We start from the raw sequence: 16,419 nt of genomic DNA, 5'->3' as shown, positions 1-16,419 counted from the left end.
AAATCACGTGGTTGCAAAGTGCTGCAAGGTGACATAATCTGTAAAGACAAAGGTGAGGCTGTGCTTTGAAATGACTTTAAAGGCAAAAGGCTTCACTGACAATACGAGCTTACAACCTGTAACGACTTGTAACAGGACTCCGGGGTCAATCATTTCACTGTGTAAAGTTTTTTGCTGCTGCAAGTTTGTGATAAATGCATGAATGACTGACAGATGACACGCTGCAACACTGAAGACAATCTCCTTCTCCTGCAGGGAGTTGAATCCCATCGGATCTCGAGCTCTCTCACACGACAGCATCTTCATTCCAGAGGAACCGGTGAAGGAGGCTGGTCTGGATCACAGCATGTCCCAGGAAAACGTGTCGGATAAAGTTAGGAATCTGCAGGTGGGCCGTGCAGAGGTGTATACTCACTTCTCTTTTTGCTCCAACTAGATATGTTGTAATCATTAATTGTGTTTTATCCTCACAGAGGCAGATAGCACAAGGTATAAAGTTTGGCCAAAGGCCTCCTTCTCTGAGAAGAAGTGAGGGAGATGAGGGCAGCTCAGATGAGGAAGAGGTTCCGCGTAGCCCTCTGAAAGTTTTGGCCCAGGTAGAAGCGGAGCCACCAGGAACAGAGCCAAAGGTATGAGTTGACTGACTGGTAGGTTTTTTGTTTGTTTTAAGTTTGATTAATTTAACACAACATTTGTTCTGTTTAAGTCTTGGGTAGCACTAAACATGTGAAGAAGTTGCTTAGAACCTTTTGTGATTCTGGTATATCACTCCATATCAGGGGATTGTATTAATATTAAATAAACACATAAATAAATAAACAACCTTATCACACCACGGACACCTCTGCTTTCTGTGTACTGTGTCTACAGAGATCTCTTTAAGTCGTAGTTTAATTGCTCTTACTGTGACATAAGCAGGTGCAGGGAGGTCAGCCATTTGGACCACACAGCCCCCCTGTGAAGTCTCCAAGGTCCAAACGAGTTCTTCCACTCACTGGCACCATTGAGTCCATCAACCTTGATGCCGTCCCTCAGTCAGTTCCTCGCTTAGACAACGCTGCCGCCAAACATAAACTCTCCGTCAAGCCGAAAAACCAGAGGATTTCCCGCAAGCACAGACGATTCACACAGGTGAGTTTCTTTTAATGTGGATTTGCATGTTTGTTTATTCTGTGACACCCTTTGTTATTGTTAAAAAAAAAAGCTGACACTACTTGGACTTTTGCATTCCAGGACCTCCAAGAGGTATCCATTCCTGGTTTGGTCCAAGATGACCTCGAAGCAGCTGGCATCTCCACAGACGACCAGCGTAGAGCGTCTGTTGAGTCCCTTGAAAGCTTCAAGAAACAAAGACTCCATGAGGAGGAAAGACAGGAGGCGAGGAGGATGAGAGAGCTTGAGGAGCTGAGGTTCAGACAGGAGGAAGAAGAGAGGAAGAGGAGAGCAGAGGAGCTGAGGCTGCGTGAACTGGAGGAGGAGAGATGTCGTATGCAACAGCAGGAAGAGGAAGCAAGGAGGCTGCGCGAGGAGGCAGAGAAAAAGAGAATGGAGGAGGAGGAAAGGAGGATCAGAGAGGAAGAGGAAGCAAGGAGACTGCTAGAGGAGGCAGAGAAAAAGAGAATAGAGGAGGAGGAGGAAAGGAGGATCAGAGAAGAAGAGGAGGCAAGGAGGCTGCTAAAGGAGGCAGAAAGAAGGAGAATGGAGGAGGAAAGGAGGATCAGAGAGGAGGAGGAACGGAGGTTCAGAGAAGAAGAGGAAAGGAGGATCAGGGAGGAGGAGGAAAAGAGGATCAGAGAGGAGGAGGAAAGAAGGCAAGAGGAAGAGCGCATGAGAAGGCTGGAGGAGGAAAGGAGGATGCGAGAAGAGGAGGAGCGTCGGCAGAGGGAAGAAGAGGAAGAAAGGAGACGACTAGAAGAACAATGGAGGAAAGAGGAAGAGGACAGGAAGAGGCAAGAGAAGGAGGAAAGGAGGAAACATGAGGAAGAGGCAAGGAGGCAGCAGGAGCTTGAGGCTGAGAGGAGGAGGAAGCTGCTAGAAGAAGAGGAAAGAAAGAAAGAGGAGGAAGCAGAGAAACTGAGGTTGTGGGAAATGGAAGAAAAGAAGAAAAAGGTAGCAGAGGAGAAGAGGAAAAAGGAGGAAGAGGAGCAAAGAAGGATGTCATTGGAGGAGGCTGATGGGAAGTTTGATCCACAAGAGATGAAGAGGAGAGCTGAAGAGCTACGCTGGAGGGAGATGGAGGAGAGACAGAGGCCATTTACTTTTAAAGTGTCCTCTGGTGAGAAACAGATTCTCTTCCAGAAGGTCAATCTGACGCCTGTTACGCCGGCCTCCAGCCACCAGAGCGCTGCTGTCGCTTATCAAAGAGATGGAGCAAAGGCTTCCTCCTCTGAAGGACCAGACTCCCCCAACCTGCCAGCATCTCCATATGTCCCCCATACAGCTATCCTAGTGACAGGCGCCCAGCTATGTGGGACAGCTGTCAATTTAGACCAGATCAAAGACACCGCCTGCAAGTCCCTGCTGGGTTTGGGAGAGGATAGAAAGGCCCAAGGAACACCGCCAACAAAGAGCAAGACTTCCCCAGAACGCAAGTCTGGAAAAACCAAATCACTCAATGAGTCTGCGCTCTCTACCGATCAGTCCAGTGCAGCTGTCCTGGCAGAATGGGCAAGCATCAGATCAAAGATATTCAAGGGGGTAGAAGAGGGGAAGTACGACGAGTACCCAGAGCCGAGCAGGAGCCAGTCTCAGTCCAGCGCTGAAGAACAGCCTCTGTTTGCCCACACGAACCTCAGGAAGACCATGTCTGCTAGCGCCAAGTTCTCCATCACCCCTGCAAGGAAGAAGTTTGGAGATTCAAATAGGAACTCTGAGGTGTTTGGTGCAGAAGATAAGGAAGCAGGAGAGGAGGTTGCTCCACCTGGAAGCCCCACTGTAGCCTCTCCTTCTCCATCAAGTAAACCTCAGAACAGGACAAGTAAAAGTGTCCGCATCATAGAAAGAGGGTCAGATGAGTGTATGTTTGCCAAAGACCTTCCTTCTTTCCTGGTTCCCAGTTCTGATATTCAATCTGAAGAGGCAGAGTCGAAGAGCAGGGTTCAGAGTGAAACAGAGACATCTGAAAGCAGAGTGGAGGGAGAGGAGCAGGGCCAGGACAGTGAGGAGAAGCCTTCTCCTTTTGGCATAAAGCTGAGGAGGACCAACTACTCTCTGCGTTTTCACAGCGAGCAGTCCACAGAGAAAAAGAAGAAACGCTACAGTGCTGGGGACAGCTTTGATGGTGTCCCCTCGCCTCTTACCCCCATTGAGCCAGACTCTGATGCCTCTTCTGTCTTTTCTGACAAATCAAGCCCCACGTCACCTCAGAAAGAAGGCGCGGTCAGCAAGTATTTACATGCATCTGCCTCTCCTGCGTTCCCCCGGGGTAAACTGACTAAGTCTACCAGCCCGACTCCACACAGTGAGGGTGAGAAATTGTTTTCCAAGCCACCGCTCTACCGCAGACCAGTGACATCACCTAAGCCTACAGGTGCAGCCCCAACACCTCCCCCATCACCACTACCTAAGGTAGCTCATGAGTCTCCCAGTGATGATTCAGTGGAGAGTACAATGGGTGTGGATTCATCCATCCAGGAGCAAGCCGGAAGGAGTGAGGAACCTTCATCCCTGCTGCACAAGAGCAGCCAAAGTCATGTCCAAGGGGAAGAAGAGCCCAAGGAGAAGAGGTCATTCTTCCCCTCCATTAACATACCCTGGAGGGAAAAGGCAGACAGAAAGACAGAACTCATCAGGAAAGGTCAGCATCTTTGTTAGTTAGCTGAAATTATCACATGAAATAACGAGCTTTAGATGAACCTGTAAGCTTATCTTGATACTTTTAGACAAAACTGTGTAAGCTGCTTCATCCCCAAGCATCTCCAGACCGTAGCTTCCTATTTAAGTAAAGAGACATAAGCAACAATCTTCTCATCTACATAATGCAAATCCATTTGATTTGCCAATATCTTGGCAACATTTACTGCTTAAAGGGATGTTCCATACCTAAATCAAATTACCATTTATCCATCTAGATTGTTTTGGCATGAGTTGGTGATATTGGCAGTAGAGATGTCTGCCTTCCCGTGAATATACTGGGACTAAATGATAAATCCGCAAGCAATTATGTGAATAGTTTTTATGTAAATGGCTATTTTCTTTCTACTAACCTACACGCATTGTTGGACAGAAAGAAAAAAGGTCCTGTGGAAAAATTTGGAATATGATTTTGAGATGAATGTTTTGTTAAATTAAAAATAGTGTTTTGTAGTATCAAAGGTTTCCAACAACATCTATCGTGTGTTCATCTGCAGAAAAACCATCCCTACAGAGCAGGCACTCACTGGACAGTGCGAGGGTCCAGGAGAAGGAGGCTGGACCTTTGTGGATCACACTGGCTCTTCAGAAGCAGAAAGGCTTCAGGGAGCAGCAGCAGAACCGGGAGGAGCGTCGTAGCCAAAGAGAGGCCAAGCTGGCAGAAAAACAAGCTAAAGAGCGAGACAGTGTATGCCCCACAGATAAACGTTTACACACTTTCTCGTGATCTCCGTAACATACTGTCCATCTTCTGAATGGATCCCAAATCTCTTTTGCAGGTTACACTGGTGAGCCCCACAGACAGCAAAGGAAGTGGAAGCACCAGTCCTTCTTCTAAACCTCAGACGCCAGAGGAGCCCAAGAGACCAGAGAGCCTCCTGGGAAAATTTGAACGCCGGGAGCACCTAAAGAAGGCCAACACTCTACCGAGCTCTGTCACTGGTAAAATTGTCATATATCGTACTAAAGTGAATATACTAAGTAGCTATTAGCGTCACAAACAACAGGATGAGCTCTTTTTCTACAATTTCTGGTTATTCTGATTACAGTTGCTGTTATTAGTCAGGCAAATTTCTTTATTTCCAGAAGCTCTTCTTCAAAATTAATCTGTTTTTTAAAATGAGTTTAATAATGGGATATAGAAAGCAAACAGATTAGTAACACATTTTTACATGTTTGTTGTTGCAGTTGAGATTGCAGACTCTACACCGTCGCCACCTGCTGTCAAAGAGGTGTCAAAGCGCTTCCCCTCCAGTGACTCTCCGCAGGTTTCCACAGAGCCGGCCTGGCTTGCTCTGGCCAAACGAAAGGCCAAAGCCTGGAGCGACTGTCCTCAGATCATCAAATAACACCTCAAACCACCAGCTACACACGACACTCCGGCCTGCATCAAGAGTGTACACTGCCCACAGACTCTGAAACACTTGGAGTGTCACCATTAACTGTCCCCCCCCTCTGAGAACTCCACCTCTCACTTCTCACAATGAAAACTCTTCCCGACTGTGAAACCAGTAAAGCTCTCCATCTCCTCCTAACCCCCCCACATACACTGGCTGGTACTATTATCATGTTAAAGTGCGCTTCACATTCACTTAATCCGATACAGCCGCACAGATATAAACAATTGATGCGAGCATGCACATACTGTATAAAAACATAAATTATATGTCTCTTAAACTCCTGCAGCCAATCGCAACCATGGTTGGCCACTGCAATAGCCAACCTTTTTCTTCTTTTTTTTTTTAATTGTGTAGCCAACTGTGTCACCATGGTTGTAAATAAATCATTTGCTCAACACAATATAACACTTCTTTATTATAGAGGTGAAGCTCTGATCTATGACAGTGTTTAATCAACAGAGGGTAACTGTCTGAATCATGTTTTAAGGGCTACCAGTTTAAACTCAGCACGAACCTGCTTCTGGAAGTGTTACAGGCATCCCCTCTGTCCTTCTTGGCGTTATTTATGTAAAGCAGCAGCTCTCCCTCTCCTGTGTCTTTTCTCTGAGCCTTGTTTTTCATCTACAAGAGATGCCTTTTTTTTATCAACACATACTGGAAAATCTTAGCTTAACAATTCTCACTGTGCCCGTGACGACTGTGATAGCTGTCCAAGGAGCTATTGTACAATTTTGCCATGATTTAAAAAAAAAAGAAAGAAAAGAAACATGGTGGGTGCACCTAAACACAGCACTGAAGACCACAAGTGTTACTGGGCATTTATGGTGAACCTGCACCTCATCCTCACAGCTGTGTGACGATGTAATTTGGATTTTTTATTTTTAGGCTTTGCTTATTGGAGACAGATGTGACACCTCCTAGCTGTAGACCTACGACTCTTATAGCTGTCCTCCTGTAACACGCTCGTCTTAGTAGGCTTGCGCCATCACTTTCTCTTAAATGTGATATGATCCTACATAATGTAAACATTTCCTCTATGAAGAAAAAAAAAACTTGATTCTTATTTCCTGCCACTCACTTAATGATCTGTATCCATGTAAGTATGTACTGTATGTAAGTGAAAGGCATTGCCAGAGGTTCGGTCAAAAAGAGGGCCCTAAAAGAGGTGGACTCACAGTCATTTTGTTTCTAACTTTGGACGTGCACAATAGTGTAGTGTACGCAGTGTTGTATGTAACAAAAAATGTTTGGTATTATTTGCACTTTTTTGTCCCACTTACCGATATGAAAAAAAAGATACAAAATGTTATGAATAATGTAAATTAAATACTGATGTCTGAACCACAGAACTGCCGTCTCATACTGTTCAAAATCACGAAGGGGAAAGTACTATGCTCATTACAAACTCCATATTTCTATTCTTGAAGTGGCTTTACATAATTCACAATTCAAATTAATCCGTTTACCTTACTGCTAAGTCTCGGTGCAGCCCTTGAGTTCATATTTGAATGAAACAAGCTGTTTTAGCTCGCTTCCTTCTCTGTTTTACATTATTCTAATTGGGACATAATCTAAAAATGGTTTTGATATACTTTTGGTAAACTATATCATCAAAAGTATTCAATCACCCATCCAAACCACTGAATTCGGGTGTTTCGATTACTTCCATGGCTACAGGTGCATAAAGCATGGTGCACAGAGGCCTGACCTCCACCCAACAGAACATCTTTGGGATGAATCAGAGTGGACACTGTGAGCTAGGGCTTCTCCTCCAACATTTATATGCATGTGAAGGCAGATGAGCAAATACTTTTGGCAATATAGTGTATGTTCACTAGATTTGTCCCAGTGTAAGTGTAACCCAGTGACCTGCGACGTGCAGTAATCAGCACAGCTGTTTCCATTTACAGCTCTGTGTGTTTTGGCGGGCCCCAACACCACCCTGGTTTAAACGGAAAGTGGGTGGGGCAGAGTGCATGCCTGAGATGGTCACATCAGGGATGTGGACTCCCTTTGAAATTATAAAGATTGATGAGTTCTAAAAAAATGCCTCAACTAAGCTTGTAATGTGTAACAAGACATATGGATCTCAGAAAACAAGTAGAATTGACTTAAAAATCCCATTTCCCAAAACACCTCACTTCACTGACAAACAAGTTGTGTTTATTGTTTTTTTAAAAAAAAAAAGGTACAAAAATAAAATATATCCTTCTACGTTTCCTCTTTTACACTCAGCCTCAGACAATACACATAGTCATTACGACATCCGACTAGGAGTGACCTTTCCCACACCACCGGGGATGAAAACAGCTCCCCGGGAAAGGTATGCGAGGCCAACATCCGTCCGTCTTTTCCATCCAGGATCCAGACTGTGCCGTCAGTGGAGGCCAGGCCCACCAGTGAACCCCTTCTCCCCACAGCTGAGCCGTCAAACACAAATGGGGTGGAGTACACCTTGCCTGTCGTCTGAAAAGTCCAAACCAAAGAGCCATCTGCACAATTCAAACAGTACAGGCAACAGTCATGTGATCCACACAGAAGTCTCTGCTGGTCTGACGTGATGCATGGAGAGGAGAAAACTGGACCCTTTGTTAGAAACTGCCACAGCTGCAAATAAACACAAGGGTCATACAGTTATGAATTACACAGAGGATTCAGAAAATAGCCAGGCCCCTTCCCCCCTTTTCACCATACGAGTACATTTGAATGTTGTCGTAATGAATGGTTGTGACTTTAATGTAAAAACAAAAAAACAAAAACAAAAAACCCCAAAACCCCCGAAATCACTCAAATCTTCAGCAAATCAGGTTTTATATATATAGTAACTGGAAAATATTATAACAAAAAGTGAGCTCCTTACAAGTTTCCCTGTGTTGCTGAAGCAGCAGATGTGTCCATCAACTGAGCCGATCACAATGTGCTCAGAGAAGCAGTTTGGTGAGGAGAAGAAAGGAGTGTCTCTGCAGTAAGACCACAAGACATCTCCACTGTCCTGGGAAAGAGAAACACACGTGAGATATATAGGGCCATCACTCTTATTATTCTCCTTTTTTAATGTTTTATAGTAGAGATGGCACGATACCACTTTTTTATGTCCGATACCGATACCGATATCATAAATTTGGATATCTGCCGATACCGATATGAATCCGATAGTGTTTTTTAATCAACAAAACTGTTTTTTAAATATCTTGCTGCATTTTGTATAAGTTCATACTCAAGTTTAAAACAACAACTACACTAAAGCTATTCTGTTATACCTGTATGCAAAAAAAAATATTTCATAGTTCAGCAATACTGATCAATCTAATAAACTTAAACCTACACCATCCTCCCTATTCTGGTATTTTAAAGAGTACTTAGCTAAATATTAAGCAACCTAACTAATAGGGTTCCAACTCCCAGCAACAACAAAAATAAATAAATAAAAAATAGGGAACCACCCCTCACCTCCACCTCATGATGCTTAATCGACGTAATCAACCTTAATTTGATGCAGTGTGAAAAAAAATGCACAGAAATCAATTATTTTTCAAGAAATATTAAATAGATTCAACATCTTTCTTCAACAAAATTGCAGACTGCACAGATGGTACCTTCCCAAAGGAAAAAGTACTATAGCTTACTAGGGTATATATATTAGACTTAATAGTCACTATATACAGTAATTGACTTCTATTCATTTTACATCAAATTAAAACTTTGGGTGTCAGATAATTATTTATTAAAAGCTCAGACATTTTAAATGAGAATAAGAAAGAAAAGTATGTCTTTGTGCCCCCTTTTCCCTGTTCAATGCCCTATCGGCCCCCCTGGCTAAACTTTGCTAGATCCGCCCCTGCACAGTTACCAGCCAGCTCGTAGAAAAAGATCCTGGATGTAGAAAGTAATATTAAATAAATTCTAACAACAGCTTATCAAGCTTAAACGTGCTGCTGTTGTTCAGCCGCTGGTTTCCTCTTTCTGGTGCAAAGTGGGCCAAAAGCAAACTAGAGACACGGACTCGCGACAGAAAAGCCGATCAGCTGATCGTTAAGCAGTTTCATGATTGAAGTAGCAGCAGAGAGGCAGTCGCTTGTTAAGCTTAACGCAGGAATGCTTTACAAACATTCAGAGATGGACTTACACACTTGCTTTACTTCTCTCGGGGATAACTTTGTCGGAGATGAAATGCCGGGTTGCTAGCGAAGCTCCAAATGCTATCCAGACCACCGACAGGTCCCGCATGCCACAGCCGCTCTATCACGTGATGCATACTGCTCCGACGTGCTAACGTTCTGAGGTGAGTTACGGCGTGTTGCAAGTTTTGTGAGGTGCTTTCGTGATATTTAATGGATCGGATTACATTTTTTATTTTTCTCCGATATCCGATCCAGTAATTTAGGTCAGTATCGGACCGATACCGATACGTAATATCGGATCGGTCCATTTCTATTTTATAGTCAGTAGCAAATTTCTCTTTTGAGACAAATGTGCACATAAGGGAAAGAGGAAGGCTACAGAGAAAGTTCATGAATGTAGTGAAAATGGACATGCAGAGGGTTGACGTGACAGAGGAGGACGCTAGCGATAGTGTGAGATGGAGACAGATGATCTGCTGTGGCGACTCCTAAAGGGAACAGCTGAAAGATGAAGAGCTTTCTCATTTTAAACGTTAAACTAACACCCTCAAAGTCATCATAGAAATATTTTTACAAAAATTTGTGATTCAAACAGACTCGTGCCTCTTCCTTTCTTATTTCCACTTGTGCACCAAATGGCAAAACGACCTTCACTTACGATGCTGAGACAGAGCAGGCGTCCTCCCAGTGAAGCCGCGTACACTTGACGGCGTGACGCGTGAAGACGTGGAGAAGAAAACACAGCTCCTCCACCACAGTGACACTTCCAAACACACTTCTGAACCTGAAAACAGAAAATAGAGTGTCTGCTTCAAACACGTGAGACAGGTATCCAGTGCAACCATCAATCTGTGACTTTTCTGAATCATTCGAGTCCTTGTGTCGCTTTGCATCGAGCACTCACCTCTGAGTTTAGGGCGTAAACGTACCCATCGTGTGAGCCCACTACCACCAGACCAGTGAGAGGATCCACAGCAGGACAGCTCTTCACAGCATCTCCCGTCTCAAACACCCACTGTGTCTTTCCAGTTTCAGTGCATAAAAAATACACACAGCCGTCATAACATCCTGAGAAAGAACCCCCCCCCCAAAAAAAGATATAGAAATATAAAGTAATAAAACCTCCTGAACATTAGGTATTCACAAAGCTGACACTTACCTATTACAACAAGGGCGCCACAGTGAGACACGGCAGCAGAGGCCTCGATTCTGTCTCCAAGAACTCGCTCCCACATTAGGTTTCCGGTGGCGATGTCTAATGCCTGGATCCTGTGGGAGTGTGAGCCGATAAACACTGTTGCTTTGAACAAATCTGACCTGTGATCAGCTCTGTTTTGTACTAGAAGCACCGGGGAGGCGTCCACACATCTGCCTGTGTCTGAGGACCAGCTCAGACTGAGGCCCAAATCAGCTTCTCCACAAGACTCCCTTTCTCCAAGAAGTTGATTCTGCACTGTTTTATCATCTTCTGTATATCTGATGTTCATCTCTATCACCTCGCCCCCTCTTCTTATGACTTTCACAGCCTGTTTCTCCACCTGCAGACTCTCAGCTGCTGTCCAGTCTTTGCGCGCTCTCTTTTCTAGTACCTGAGACGTGGATTCGACGTGCCGTCTCTTGGCCTGAGACGGCGTTGACTGGCTGTTCTCATGCTCCAAGATTCCTCTTGCTCTGGCAACATGATTCACGATGTCAGAGAAGGTCCCATCAAGTATAACCTCCAGGAGCTCTGGTGAGGTCACTCCCACAGCAGTGAGGATGTCTTCACAGAGATGCAGAGCCTTCAGAGAATCTCCTCCACTGAACAGGAACTTGGACTTCTCGTCAACGGTAACATCTACAGCAAGATTTAAAGTATCCTGTTGATAGATAGTTTAAAAGAGAATGAACATAAGGAGACAACGGTTTATTTAAATTTAGAGCATGAATGTTGTCATCAAAAATGAAAATACCCGCCACAGAGTCTGAAGAATTTGCCTCAGTTCACTGCGATTTCTCTGTGAAGACTCTAAACACTGTCTCTGTTTTTCATAAACTCTGACTAATGCCTCCATGTTGACTTTGCCTATCAAAAAAACAACAGTTAGAAAGGTGAATGGATAAAGTGGTGAATGAATTAGCTGCTGTTTCTCCTCAGCAGTGACAGCGTGTCTAAAGCTCACCGTGAGCAGTCAGGCATAAAGCCGGGACGAGCACCAGCGTGTCAGGTACGCTGTGAGCAGGCAGCAGCAGAGACAACTGGCTCAGAATGAGCTTCTTCAGATCTCCGTCTGCACCGCCTGACTCCTCCAGGGGGGGGTTGACAGAAGAGGGTAGGTTCTCAGCATGCTCACCAAAAGCACAAGCAGAGGGAATTTGTTCTGCACGTTGCTGTACAGATGCGGAGGTGGAAGCTGCCTTCTGGTGTCCAGATGTGGATGCCACGACAAAGGCGAGAAGTCGAAATCCTTGGTGCAGACCCACAGCGCAGGCTTCCACCTGAGGAAGACTCAGCAAGACCTGCAGGAGGGGAGATGTAAATCAAAATCAAAATCAAAAAGATGTTGAAAAGGTATTTTGTTTACAAAGAATTAATGAAAAGTATCAACATTAAAGTACAGCATTAAGAAAAGGTGCCACCAGTTTAAAAACGCAATTATTAATCAGCTAAAACTGCTTTTCTCTTGTTTTCTCTTTTTTTCTTATTGCTGTGTGTATGTGACAATAAATTGAAAAAATAGTCTTTCATTATTTTTAGTAACCGTGAATCTGAGTGAGGAAACTGGTTCATAACAGAGGCACCAGATTTCTTTAGGGTGGGGGTTAAGGATTCAAATATTTCCTTTAATTTACCACAATCAGTACATCAGCTTTGCCTTCAGTATGTTAAAAAAAAGATCCAGTTGAAGTGGCTCGAGAAACTGACTAAGGCGCCTCCCAGTTGAGGTATTCCAGGCATGTTCTAACAGGAACAGGCCCTGGAGCAGACCCAGGCCAGGCAGAGAGATTATATTTCTTGGCTAGCTCGGAAACACGTTGCTACAACTCTGACTGAGCTTGGGGAGGGTATTTTGGGGAGGTGGTCAAGCTCATCCCTCAGAAACCAAGGTCTGGGCTTCTCTGCTGACACTGTGACCTGGATAAGACGTAAAAGTTGTTGGATGTTAAAAGCACGAGTGATGTGTGTTCCTTCATGTGTCAGTCTTGGTCTAACATGAGGCTAAGCCAGTGGAATTATTTCTTTTTTGAATCAATCACATGACTTATAATTACATACATCAGAAAACATCTTACTTGCTGCAGGCTGTCTAAGTTCACTCGTTTTCCATTGCGTTTGATCAGTCGGTCTCTCCGTCCCAGGTAGTGCAGCTGTCCATCTTTAACATTCACCCAGTCTCCTGTAGCCCTCATCGTCCCAGGGACAACAGTGTCTTCATCATCCAAGAGACACACTCGGTCCTCTCCACCTGCACAAACGATCATATGAATTCATGAGGTTTTTCTTCATCTCAATGTGATTAATTTGCAGAGAACTCACAGTGTTTTTCCTACCTATGAAGATCTGTCCTTCACCCTCTGAAACAACACAGCCATGTTCATCTCTGACTTCCACCACTGTGCCCATCAGAGGAGTCCCGAGAGGCACAGAAGACACCGTGCTGTGAGATGTTTGTAATGTTAGATAACTCCTACATCTGTAGGACAAACTTGTAGAAGTCATGAACATTTTAAAACGGGGGTACACTCACAGGTTACTTGACCGCAGCAGAGACTCTGGTATTCTGTAACAGCTGGCCCAGCAGGAAACCTCAGTGATCCCGTAGATGTTGTAGATTTTGGTTTTATTGTCCTCATGTCTCCAGCTTTCCAGCAGAGCGGGCGACGGGCAGGCTTCTCCACCCAGAGCCAACACTCGCAGTGAAGAGCCGCACGACAGCACGTCCTGTTTTAGAATACGATGGCCGAAGCGCAACAGCAGAGTGGGCGTGACCTGTGACAACAGTGAAAATGAAGCATTGCACAAACAAGGAATACTGCCTCACAAACACAACTGGCTCTACACTTGCCTGGAGGACAGTTGTCTTGTGATCGTTGAACAACAGTTCAGCTAGTCGTTTGGGCATTTTCTTAATCACATTAGGGACAATGAGGAGTTGAGCCCCAGATGATAAGGCGAGAAAAATATCCACTACTGAGGGATCAAAGGTTAAAGGTGAGGCGAGGAAAACCACATCATCCGGCCTCATCTGAAACAAAGATCTGAGCAGAAAGAGAAGGGATTTGTCTTGGACTGAAAATGCCACTCTACAACAGGCAAAGGCATAAATGATTCCTTACTGACCTCAGATGCAGTATGTTGGGAAGTATACACCTGTGTGGTACCCTCACAGTCTTTGGAAAGCCTGTTGTTCCCGATGTGTGCAGCACATACGCCAACTCCCTGCGCCCAGCGTCGTCTTGCTCCACAGCTGAACCGCTGAGATCATTTACTGATGAAGTTTGTCCTGCTCCTCGTTCACGCTGGGCGACTCGCAGCGGCTCGATGTGAATCAGAGTCAGTTTGAACTTGAGCAGCTCCACACAAACTTCCACAGTTACGAGTTTGATGAGAGCTGCCTGAAATTGCTTTAAGTTGAAAAAAAACAATAGCAATATAAATATTCACAAAAAAACATAATTCATTAACAAAGAATTTACAAAGGTGTTCTGATATTGCAATAAAAAAACAACTCTTAATATTACAGACGAGTCATCTGTAGGAAACATACACTTGGAATATTTTTTGTTACTGCACAGGAGGGGATCTTGAATTGGGTTTTGTAAAGAAAAATTCAACCCAAACACCCCAAAATCCACAGTCACCTGGCTAGTAAGAGGTTCTCAGGTTACATAGCTGGATTAATTACCGGTAATTAGAATCTTGGGTTGGCTATTGCACAGATTGTTATACTAGATGGACAGATTCAGACAGAATCAAAGTCCCACTGTGGAGCCCTTGTTGTAATAGGTCAGTGTCAGTTTTGTGAATATCTAATTTTATCATTATTTTATATTTCCATGTCTTTTGGGGTGGGGTTCTTTCTCAGGATGTCTCCATGGCTGTGTGTATTTTTATGTACTAAATCTGGAAAGACAAAGGTGGGGGTTGGCCTTAATAAATAAATAAGACCATGGCCTTTCTCGTGTGTTTTCATCGTCTGGATGGTTGAACCTTTTAACCCTCTCAAGGCAGGCGTTGCAGATTTGCAACAGTTAAAAACTAACAACCTGATTATCCCACATACATATTTTATGAGTTTTTTTTACTCAGAAGTACCACTGCCTGAGAGGGTTAAGTGAGGCCTGAGTATTACATTTGCAAAATTACTCACAGCTGTTGTATTAATGCTGATAAAATATGACAAAATTCAACCTGCAAGAGGTCGGTCTGTACAGCACAGTACTTGAGGCCACATTGGTTCATGACTCTGGCAGAGAGGAGTCCAGGAGATTCTGGGTCCAGTGGGACGTAAGCAGCAGAGGATCGCAAGATCCTGACAAACAAAGCAGAGTCATTTGTGAGTTATGATTTGTTATAGAGCAGTGAGGCACATGCAGCCATAACACACAAGAAGCACATAGGCACTGACAAATATTAAAATAATGAGAAGTTCTGAATATGACAGCTCTTCAGCTCTGTTCTAGGATGCCCTCTGGACCCAGTGGAGGTGGTGAATGATAGGAGAATGGTGGCTAAGCTGTCATCCCTGCTGGACAACATCTCCCACCCCATGCAGACTCTGACAGCACTGAGCAACTCCTTCAGTGGCAGGATGCGGCACCCACGATGTGGGACGGAGAGATTTGCAGGTCTTTCCTCCCCACTGCTGTCAGACACCACAACAAAGACTTCCAACTGACCAAACACACGCATGTGCAATAGCAATAAAACTAAGTGCAATACTCTTTTCTGACATCGTTGTATTATACTCAGTTGCATATAGCATTTGTTTTATTTTATTCTTTATTTTTAATTTTATTCTATTCTATTGTGTACAGTATCTTATCTTATTCTATTCCAGTGTTTTCTAAGTTTTGCTATGTAACTTTGCACTGTCCACTTTCTGCTGTAACAAAACAAACTTTCCACATGTGGGACAACTAAAGGTTATCTTATCTTGTCACCTGCAAATTCTACTCTACTACATCCTTGAATCTTCTGTGTACTCTCTTTTATTAACATGCATTGTACCTGTCACATAAATAAGAATTCACTGTATATATTTTGATATAAATTATCGTAGCTTGGAATGACAACTTTCCTTTTTGTGTTTTTTTTTTTTTTTTTTTTTTGCCTCAATTTCCGTCTCCTTGATTCTAATAACTAATATCGCCCATAAATAAATTACAGAGGTCGATCTCTAATGTTTGCACTCACCCCAAAATCCAGACAGGTACAAACAAATCATCTCTGCAGTAAAGCCCGATCACCCTGCTCCTAGGAGAACAGTTATTTTGCAAAGCACGAGAGAATTCATCGGCGAGTTGAACCAGGTCTCTGTAGGTGAGGGACGCCGATGGTTTTCCGGACACCGAGTGTGTCACAGCCAGCCTGTCGGCGTGCAGGGAGGCAGCGGCGGCGACCAGCTCCTGCAGCGTCCGAGCAGACATGTTGAGAAGCCCTTTAGTGACCAAATGCTCATCTTCTGTCGGTGTACATTCTGGCAAAACCCGAAAATTTTTAAACATTCAAGTGTTGCTAATTTCAGAAGAAGCTGGATTTGTTTACAAGCACATTTGTCGAGGGTTGATGACGCGGATTTTACACTAAGCAATGAACGGTTATTTCAAATGCTCGTCCCAAAGCTCGGCCATAACAACAATTTGTCCTTAAATGTCGTTTTAAAATTTTGCTTACAAAATATTATTAATACTTGCAGTCATTTTCATATGAACAATAACCGCTACGTGTTATCACTGCTAACATCCCGGAGTTTTCTATTTTAATTTTGTCTTTCAAATTAAACGCAATAAAGATACAACCGCAATTTCCTAGTATCAAGGAAGGCACCATATGTCCACTGTCC

At 43.9% G+C, this 16,419-nt stretch overlaps 2 protein-coding genes across 3 annotated transcripts in view; one reads left to right on the top strand and one right to left on the bottom strand.

Moving 5' to 3' along the window:
* Positions 1-7,382, top strand: part of cracd (capping protein inhibiting regulator of actin dynamics) — a 35,129-nt gene extending 27,747 nt beyond the window's left edge. The window contains 8 exon segments of the mRNA XM_042221389.1: positions 256-388; positions 474-629; positions 916-1,131; positions 1,234-1,483; positions 1,652-3,796; positions 4,350-4,540; positions 4,632-4,794; positions 5,041-7,382. Of these exon segments, the coding sequence (XP_042077323.1) occupies positions 256-388; positions 474-629; positions 916-1,131; positions 1,234-1,483; positions 1,652-3,796; positions 4,350-4,540; positions 4,632-4,794; positions 5,041-5,201 (3,415 nt within the window). The 3' untranslated portion in view covers positions 5,202-7,382.
* A 50-nt stretch (positions 7,383-7,432) lies between these two features.
* Positions 7,433-16,163, bottom strand: aasdh (aminoadipate-semialdehyde dehydrogenase). 2 transcript variants are annotated; one of them, XM_005923294.3, is made up of 14 exons: positions 15,771-16,163; positions 14,766-14,886; positions 13,695-13,978; positions 13,420-13,612; positions 13,102-13,343; positions 12,905-13,011; positions 12,647-12,819; positions 11,536-11,872; positions 11,326-11,438; positions 10,533-11,232; positions 10,278-10,441; positions 10,032-10,157; positions 8,113-8,244; positions 7,433-7,859 (listed from the first exon to the last, which is right to left on the bottom strand). In XM_005923294.3, exons 1-14 carry the CDS (start codon positions 16,079-16,081, stop codon positions 7,464-7,466), a joined length of 3,399 nt encoding a protein of 1,132 aa, XP_005923356.1. In that variant the 5' UTR covers positions 16,082-16,163; the 3' UTR covers positions 7,433-7,463. The 2 variants fall into 2 exon arrangements, 1 of the variants encoding a protein (XP_005923356.1); XR_006054467.1 differs by having other exon boundaries at positions 7,724-7,859; positions 8,113-8,239.
* Between the last annotated feature and the right edge of the window lie 256 nt (positions 16,164-16,419).

This window comes from Haplochromis burtoni, unplaced genomic scaffold (assembly GCF_018398535.1).
Source record: "Haplochromis burtoni strain Fernald_Lab_line unplaced genomic scaffold, NCSU_Asbu1 Contig_65, whole genome shotgun sequence".
Taxonomy (NCBI): Eukaryota; Metazoa; Chordata; class Actinopteri; order Cichliformes; family Cichlidae; genus Haplochromis; species Haplochromis burtoni.
This window is presented reverse-complemented; position numbering and strand designations above follow the sequence as displayed.

Bases quoted from the DNA above. Each gene is read 5' to 3' on its own strand.
- aasdh (XM_005923294.3), bottom strand. From the start codon at position 16,081: ATGTTTAAAAATTTTCGGGTTTTGCCAGAATGTACACCGACAGAAGAT. The intron at 11,873-12,646 runs GTAAGATGTTTT...CCCCTCCTGCAG, and splicing joins ACTTAGACAGCCTGCAGCAA to GTCTTGCTGAGTCTTCCTCA. The intron at 10,158-10,277 runs GTGAGTGCTCGA...TTCTGTTTTCAG, and splicing joins TTTACGCCCTAAACTCAGAG to GTTCAGAAGTGTGTTTGGAA.